This window comes from Vicia villosa, unplaced genomic scaffold (assembly GCF_029867415.1).
Source record: "Vicia villosa cultivar HV-30 ecotype Madison, WI unplaced genomic scaffold, Vvil1.0 ctg.001905F_1_1, whole genome shotgun sequence".
In the NCBI taxonomy this organism is placed as follows: Eukaryota; Viridiplantae; Streptophyta; class Magnoliopsida; order Fabales; family Fabaceae; genus Vicia; species Vicia villosa.
Genome location: NW_026705771.1, coordinates 191,380 through 201,125, shown reverse-complemented (window position 1 = coordinate 201,125; position 9,746 = coordinate 191,380). Strand labels below are relative to the sequence as shown.

General features: G+C 34.4%; 1 protein-coding gene across 1 annotated transcript; it reads left to right on the top strand.

Moving 5' to 3' along the window:
* Positions 1-2,741: 2,741 nt before the first annotated feature.
* LOC131637067 (uncharacterized) lies at positions 2,742-3,170 on the top strand. Its single transcript, XM_058907632.1, has one exon. It carries the CDS (start codon positions 2,742-2,744, stop codon positions 3,168-3,170), a length of 429 nt encoding a protein of 142 aa, XP_058763615.1.
* Positions 3,171-9,746: the final 6,576 nt, after the last annotated feature.

Below are 9,746 nucleotides of genomic sequence, written 5' to 3'. Positions count from 1 at the left end.
AAATGATTTGAATTCTTACCCTTCTGTTTGAATGTTACCCTTTGTTGGTAATTTGCAGATTCAGACGCTTAGTAGCTCATGTGAGGTTAGCCGGAGAGCGTCCGAGTTTTGTTGGGAGTTTAGGTAGTGAGTCAATGCTCTGGTCATGTAACACTGGGTTGGGATTTGTAGTATTGAACTCATATTTTGTTTTGGATATGTATTATTATATTATCTTGTGAACATGTATGTTTTGTTATTTGTTGTTGAGAGGCCATAGTGCCGACTATCTTGGATATGACGTTATATTATCTTGTGGATTATTATTGAGATATGATTATGGTATGGGACATGATCATTTATGAAATACATGAGCATTTATTATTTACGCTGTGAATGCATATTCTTGATGAATTATGACAAGTGAAAGGTGTTATCTTGATGACCAAGTGTAATTGAATATTTGATGATGAATGATTGTTGGTTTTTGAAAGCTTTTAGTTTTTGGAAACGTCGATGTGACGCCCTTTGTTCATATGCATACTTATTTACTCTGATTATATGTTAAATATATGGGGTATTAGAAAGGGGTGTTACATTAGTGGTATCAGAGCCTGGTCGGTCCGTCCGGCCAAGTTGCCGCGTTTGTTGAGTTTGTACGACAGTTGAATGCTGTCAGTATTTTATACCTTAGTACGCGACATGTGTGTGAAACACTGTCGGTACTTGTTTGTTTTATTCCTTTGTATGCGACATGTGTGTGAAACGTCGATGTGACGCCCTTTGATTATATGCATATTTATTTACTCTGATTATATGTTAAATATTTGGGATATTAGAAAGGGGTGTTACATATGTCATATAAATATTTTTATATACATATATATAGGGTTAATAGTAATTCACCCCTATAATGTTAGCGAATTTTGCTTTTCCCCCTCCCTACCTTTTGGCAACGGTTTTTTCAAAAAAATCGTTGTCGAAACCTGCCTTTGGCAACGGTGGGGGGTAAACCGAAACACGCTCATATTACAGGGGTGTAAACTACTATTAACCCATATATATATATATATATATATATATATATATATATATATATATATATATATATATATATATGGAGCATATCAAGTGAGAGCATTTTAAAATAAGAGATGAGAGGAATAAATATCAACAATTGGATTCATCAAGAGAGAGAATGTTAATACATTAATGTGGATATTAAGTTCTCTCTCTTGATGAATCCAATGGTTGATATTTATTCCTCTCATCTCTCATTATAAAATGCTCTCACTTGATATGCTCCATATATATATATATATATATATATATATATATATATATATATATATATATATATATATATATATATATATATATATATATATATATATATATATATATATATATATATTTGGAGTGTATCTAGTGAGAATTGATATCTATTGTAAAAAATGACAGTTATAGATATCAACCATTACATTTAATTTAATTAACGTTTAAGATTTATTGATTCCATGTAAAAAAATATCTTATTGGATTATTTTTTTCTAGTATGCTTAGTATCTAAAACTTCCATAACAAGAAAATCATATAAAAATATTTTTCTACATCCTATAATTATGTTTACTATTAGAGAATATTTTCTACTTCCATAATTATATTCTTGAAAGTTTAGAAGTTTTTAATTTTTGCATGTTCTACTATACTAAGATCATTTTAATTAAAATAAATTATTAATTTATCATTTATGTTTTAATTAAAAATATTGAAGAATATAAAATTATTATCTATTTTTTAATTGAGTTAATTTTTTTATATGCATGTTCCAAAATGTTTATTCTTACAAGTTCTACTATTGTGACAATTTTAAATAAAAATACATTATTGTTTTATCATCTATATTTTCATCCAAAAATAAAAGTTTCTAAACTTTCAAAAACAAATGTACATTATTTAATATTTTTAAGTAAATGAAAATATAGGTGATGAATAAAAAAATTCCTGATGATGATGATGGAGTACTTAACAAGATACTTGAATACTCTAGAGGCAATTCATGATTTTAACTTCCATTTCAAGTGTGGAAAATTGAAGATTACTAGTCTCAGTTTTGCTAATGACCTCCTTATGTTTACCCGAGGAGATAGTAAATTAGTGGAGCTCATGCTTGAATGTTTCAACAAGTTTTCCAAATCCACAGGCTTGAGGGTGAATGTCCATAAATGCTCCATCTATTTTGGGGCTGTTGAGGAGAAGGTCAAAGCTGAGATCCTGCAGCAGACTGGATTCATGGAGGGTACTATTCCCTTCAAATACCTTGGCATCCCTATAATTGATAAAAAAAACTAGCTATGAAACACTACCTGCCCCTGATCGAGAGAATTGTGCATAGAGTTACTCATTGGAATGCCAAGCTCCTCATGTATGCTGGCTGAATCCAACTGGTCCAGAGTGTGATTTTTTCCACGGTGAACTTCTGGATGCAATGTCTTCCCCTGCCCAAGACTATCGTTCAGAGGATCGATGCTATATGTAGAAGCTTTATTTGGTCTGGGAGTAGTATAGTGAGTAGAAAATCTCCTGTTGCGTGGCATAAGGTATGTAGTCCGAAGAAGATTGGTGGTATGAACTTGATTGATTTGTCTGTCTGGAATAGGGTCCAATTGATGAAAATGTTATGGAACATCCATATAAAAACGGACAACCTTTGGATCCGATGGATCCATGCATACTATGTTAAGAATGATAATGTGATGAGTATGGATTGCAGGCCAAGTTTCTCATGGATTATGAACAGAATCCTCAAGAAAAGAGATGAGTATAATCAGGTGATAGTTGGTCTGCAAGATGACAAATTCAAATCAAAGGAAGCATATCTGGCCATTAAAAATGTTGAGCCTACTGTACCATGGTGCAAATTGACGTGGAATAACCTTGCAAGGCCTCGTGCCCAGTTCACTCTTTGGTTAGCATGCCATGATAGATTAGCGACGAAGGAGCGATTACATAGATTTCACTTGATTGATAGCCCCATTTGTGCTTTCTATAATACTGTTGAGACCTCGCATCACCTTTTCTTTGAATGTCCAAGTACTGGACTCATGTGCTTTTTGGATGATTTTCTGGTGTTTCGAAAGTTGGGATTTTGGGCAAAAGAGGTGATTTTCGTAGCAGCAGGAAGCTGCTGAATTTTTGATTCTGGGTGCAGGGTAACGGGTTACCCAAATATGGTAACCGGTTACCCAGTCACATAAAGGTGCAGAAAGTGCAATTTTGAATGGGGTAACGGGTTACCCAGTTATGGTAACCAGTTACCCAGTCAAACAGAGGGGTAAAAAGTGCAACTTTGAACAGGGTAACGGGTTACCCAATTAGGGTAACTGGTTACCACTGAAGCTTTTTGAAAAAAATATTTTATTTTCTAAAATTCATAACTTTCAAACCGTAAGTCTGTTTTTGTCGCCGTTTGGGAAGGTAATTGAGTACTATATCTAATAAAATGGTTTAATAGGAAGTGACCCGATTTTATTTTGAAAAGCTCGATTTATTTCGTTTATGGTGTGTTTTGTACATTGTGTGCATGATTTGGTTAATGTGACAATGTGGTGATGTTGTAATGATATAACTGTGATTTGACGTTATATGTGGTGTGAATTATATATGATATAATTGTGGATGGTGTTGAAACTGAATATATCATTCGATGTTGCTTTTGGTGAATTATTCGTGATGACAGTGTTCATTTTGATTTAGTGGTGATGTTGTGACAACATGATTATAATGTTGATAATGTGTGTATAACGTGATTATGTGGTGATTGTTTTGATCGTATGATGATGATTTATTTGTTTTGAATGATGCATGATACATGTACATACTTGTTGGTGATAACTATGTTGAGTTATGTGAGACGATGTTGTTCATTAGATCGGTGATGTGGTAAGTATGTGATATGTGTGCATTCATTCATAAATCATATGGTGGCTGAATCCAGAAGATGTGTTGGATCAGTGAGGGCATAATTCCTATTGTGTGGAATTTGTGCCGGTTGGGCCGTATCTTGAAGATGTTGGATCGGTCGGGTGAGTTAATCTCACGTTTGGTACCACATGCATAGTGTCAGTACATTACATATGCATTATTAATATGACATGGTTGGAGGTTGTCCAGTGTTATATATCGGATTGTTGTGATTATGATTGAGTTGTGTGGATAACTGTTTGTGAATGATGTTTGAAATCTAATTGTACTACAGTTGAGTGAATGGTCTATTCATGACGTTTTATCATTATGTACTACAGTTGAGTGAATGGTCTATTCATGAGGTTGTCCAGTGTTATATATCGGGTTGTCGTGATTATGATTGAGTTGTGTGGATAGCTGTTTGTGAATGATGTTTGAAATCTAATTGTACTACAGTTGAGTGAATGGTCTATTCATGACGTTTTATCATTATGAGCTTATAATATAGTTTAAATGCGATTTGTCTCATCCTTACTGTTGACCATTTTCGGATTGAGGAGTAATAGCTTTTGGGATCGGTGAGGATAGCTTGTAGGCTAGTCCGTTAGTTCGTGTCGGTGTCATGCTCTGGTCTTGTAACACTGGGGAACGATTAGTTATATTAGAGTTGTTTGATGAACTATTATTTCTTTTGTTTGAATAATATTTTGGTTGGTTGTGAGTCGGTGAATTCTTGGTATTGAATACCGACGTTTTATGTTATTCATATTATGAATTAATTCCATTGTGTTAACATGTTGCTGAATAATATGGTTTGATGTTCCTCGTAAGGCATGACATGATTGAATGTTTTTAAATATTTTTAAGTTGTAATGCCCTTGTACATGTTTTACTTTGAATTTAATTAATATTCTGCGGGAGTTTAGAAGGGTGTTACAGCAGTCAGATGAGAGATAAATCTGTAGATGTAATTCAAGCGTCCAAGAAATCCTCTAACTTGTTTCTCTGATCTTGGTGGAGGAATTTCTTGAATAGACTTGACGTTTTTGGGATCAACATCAATACCTCTTTGGATGACGATGAAAACTAAGAGCTTTCCAGAGCGGACACCAAATGTGCACTTGCTAGGATTCCTACGAAGTTTGTATTTTCTCATACGTTGGAACAACTTCAACAAGTGCCCCACGTGTTCTTCTTCATATATAGACTCTACAATCATGTCGTCCACATAGACTGTGATATATTTGTGTATCATATCATGGAAAAGAGTAGTCATGACTCTTTGATAATTTTCCCAGCATTCTTCAAACCGAAAGGCATCACATGGTAACAAAATATGCCCCATGGTATGATAAAAGCTTTTTTCTCCATGTCTTCAGGCTCCATCATGATTTGATTGTAGCCAGAGAATCCATCCATAAATGAGAAGAAGTTAAACTTAGCAGTACTATCAACCAACATATCAATATATGGTAGTAAGAAATCATCCTTCGGACTAGTTGTGTTTAAGTCTTGATAATCAACACACATTCTGACTTTTCCATCCTTCTTGGGAACAGGCACTATGTTGGCCAACCATTGAGGATATTTTGATGTGATGGGGAAACCGGCATTGATCTTCTTTTGAACCTCTTCTTTAATCTTATCTTCCATATCTGGATGAGTTCTTCTTAACTTATGTTTGACTGGTGGATATTCTAGTTTTAATGGCAATCTGTGCTCTACAATACTGGTATCTAACTCAGGCATATCTGGATAGCTCCAAGCAATGACATCCACATATTATTTCAAAAATTCAACCATTCTTTCCTTGATGCTTGCCTCTAGCAATGCTCTAATTCACACTTCTCTTATCTCTTTTTCAGTACCTGGATTGATTACTTCCAAAGGTTTTCTGTGTGGTTCAATGATCTTTTCTTCATGCTCAAGTAGATGGGGGATCTCATCAAGGATTTCTTCATCACTTTGCTATTCATCTTTCTACACAGGGTATTTAAAGTTGGGAGAGCGCCTAAGATCACTGTTTTCAATGGGTTTAACAAGAGGTAATATGCACATGATTTACGCTTTGTTTTTAGAAACAGACAAATATGCCAAAGTGTATGTGCAAATTTTAAAAAAATGTTTTTGTTGTTGTTTTTATTGGTTTTTTTATGTGTTACCATTTTTCGAAAAAGATAAACGATACATAAAATAGAAGCAAAAATTGTCATTTTTATTAATAATTTGAAACAAATCCCCACACAAGTTTACTTTTGTCTAGGGCAGAACAAAAATAATAATTATTTTTTTGAAATTTTGGTATCTGGCTTTGTGACCGACTAATCCAAGGGGACCAATCCCACCGTCCACTTGTGGGGGCCCTGTTTAAAGCCAGAGAAAAGCTATGTATGGACTGGCCCAACACATGAATTGTTTTCACCCAGTGGGATTCAAAATTGAGACCTTGAGAGCAGCACACTCTCAAGACCCAGGCCTCAACCACTAGGCCAACCCATAAGGTTACAAAAGGAATTATTTAATCAGCCCGACACAACAATCTTTCACCTTGGGCAAAGCGAAAGGAATTTTAAAAGATACAAAATTACTTAGACTCGTGAATAAAAGAAGAAATGTTGACGAAAGTCCAATTCGGGCTAGCCTCTTCATGAGTCACAAAGCTTGAATACTCTGGATCTGGAGTGTCTTCAATGATAGCAGCCACGTCTTGATCGTCTGGATTGATGAAGTCAGCACTTTGAAAGCTCTCGTGCAAAGATTTGTCATAGTTCACAGATCCTGATTTCTTCCCTCTTGATCTCTGAGGTATGAATCTTAGACCACTCTTGTTCATGTTGGTAGGAAGTTCGATGACATGTCCCCAACCTTCGTATAATCCTTGTTCAACCACTTCTTGGGCATCTTTCCAAGAAGAAATGGATGCATCATCTCTTTTACCATGCACAGAGTTGACGACTTCCAAGGCTTGGAATTGAGTCCCAATTTCTTCAATATCAGCATTGACGTTTGGAGTAGGTGACAATTGACTAACAAATATTGTTTTCTCTCCATTGACAATTATAAGCTTGTCATTCACAACAAACTTCAGCATTTGGTGGAGAGTAGAAGTTATAGCTCCAGCACTATGGATCCATAGTCTTCCCAACAGACAGCTATAAGCGGGATAAATATCCATTATTTGAAAAGTGATTTCAAAATCATGAGGTCTAATGTGGATGGGTAGATCAATATCTCTGATGAGGTTGCGCTTGGAACCATTAAAAGCTTTTAAAACAATTTCATTCAATCTTATAGGTGCCCCTTAATAAGACAACCTATCTAAGGTGCTCTTTGGCATAACATTCACGGAGGACCCAATATCAACCAGTAAATTTGTCAAGGTGTCCTCTCCATATTTCATGGATATATGCAGAGAATGGTTGTACTCTCTACCTTCCAGAGGAATCTCTTCTTTGCTAAAGCTCAGCACATTATTGATGGTGATATTGGAAACAACATTGTCAAATTGCGCAAGGGTCACATCATGCTCAACATAGGTTTGGTTCAAAACCTTCATTAGGGCATTCTGGTGAGCCTTGGAGTTTATCAGCAAAGACAATAGAGATATCTTTGATTGTGTCTGAAGGAGTTGATCAACCACCTTTTAGTCGCTTTATTTAATCAAATTCAGGAATTCTTCAGCATCATCGTATTTAGTTTCAAAGACGGGTTCTACATTCACAGTCACAGGTTCTTTACCAAGATTTTTCCTATGCATATCCTTTTGAGGAGGAACTTGTGCAGACAGATTATCATTTCTTGGATTTTCCTTGTGAGGAGGATTTTGAGCAAACAAATGACCACTTCGAGTCATACGACTCACATCAATAATATTTACAACAGTTAGCACAGGACCAGGCTTAACTTCTTCTCTCCCAGCCATTATTGTAGCACTATACTTCCAAGGAACAATTGTACTAGAATCATAAGGAAATGGCTTTGGCATATGAATTTTGAGAGGAACAATGGCAGCATTCTGACTGTCATAGGGTACCTCCACAGCTTCGAGAATGTTGAATCCAGTAATTACAACATCAATGTCATCGTCTTCATTTCTTTCATAGGTAATGTGGAGAGTCCTCTCATCCAACATCTTCTAAATTTCTCTTCTGACTTGTCGACACCCTCGGGGAATCTCAAAACAGATTCTACAGACATCATGATCATGTTGAAAGAAAGCTAACATGATAATATAAATGACCAACTTGAAAAATCGTGAGGTAGTTCTATTGATGGAAATCCTTCATCATTTATGAGGTAGAAACCCATAATAACTCGAATACTACTTCTCTGATGCATATTCTCCCTGTTTTTAAACTTAATTTAATTAGCTTCATCACGAGAGTGAGAAGTTACTTAACATGAATTTGTCACGAGAGTGAAAAATTAACTAAGGTTCGAACCGACATTTCAAGAGGATGGGGTTTGAACCGAATAGTAGGAACGAGGCATCAATCCTAAAGAGGGCGAGAGCGCTTTAGATATCGATTAGGATTTATTTAGTTATTAAAATACATTTCTGAATAAGAATGGGCGAGCGAGAGCAAAATCTCATGGTTAAGGAACGTGACTTTATTCTATAGCGTGAGAGTGTGAGGTCTAGCCTTTTAATCATATTTTCTACTAAATATATTTTTAACATCATCATAAGACAATCAGTTACAGTGTTCTTGAGGCACACAGAATACACATTTCGGTCTCTCTTTTCTTATATATATTTTCTTAATCTTATTTTAGTTTTTATTTTAGTCTTAGTTTCGCCTTAATCAATTATTCATTAGTTATAATTTTACAAAGCGACGATAGATTACAGTAGATTGATATCGGTCTTTGTGACTTCGACAATATTTTATATTACTTCGATATTTTCGTGCACTTGTGGACGCATCAAACTTAGACCAAAGTTTGCTTAATAATTTATTAAAAATAATAAGTTTTACTAATATAACTATTAATTATTATCAAACTGATATAATATATAAAAATTTAAATAAATTTAAAATTCATAATTGTATAATCTAATGATCAATATTTCTTTATGTTTTTTTTAAACTATTTAATTAAATATTAAAAAGTATTAAATTTTTATAAAATATAAATTGATCTATTAAATTAAAATGGCTAGTTTAGTGACTAAATTAGTTAAATGTATTAAGAATTAACATATTAATGATCTGAAATTCATTAGTTTTGGAGTCAAAATCAAATAAATAAATAAATAAAATAGGTGAGTACATAAAAAATTATTATTACACATATAAATAAAATAATGTGAGCGCATGCAAGATAAAGGGTTTAAAGATTTGATTGAGTAAAGCATGGTCATGGTGTCAAGATTTTGCTTACTTCATTCATGGATTTGAATCCATGATCTTAATCAATTGTTTAAATCTTTAGAAATAGAAGAAAGAATTTGAATGAAAGAATGACAGGGTCATGGATTCTGGTTGGCGCTCAGCAGAACTAAGCAACAGCAGCATGTGCAACCGCACGTGGTGAGCCGAATTTTACGCGTGGTCCAAATGGGAAAAATTCTCAACCGCAGGATTTGCTTACTATGAGTCTGAATTACGATGGTGCGTGACGCAACCGATCTGATCCCGTGACAAGAGCGAACAACTGTCGGGATTCGAGGATTACTAGGACACGCGTACGCAATACAACCCCTTCATTATATATTTTATTAAAAAAAATAATAATATTCCGTTCATATTATACACTCCCTTATACAGAAAAAAATAATAATGTTATTGTATTTATTG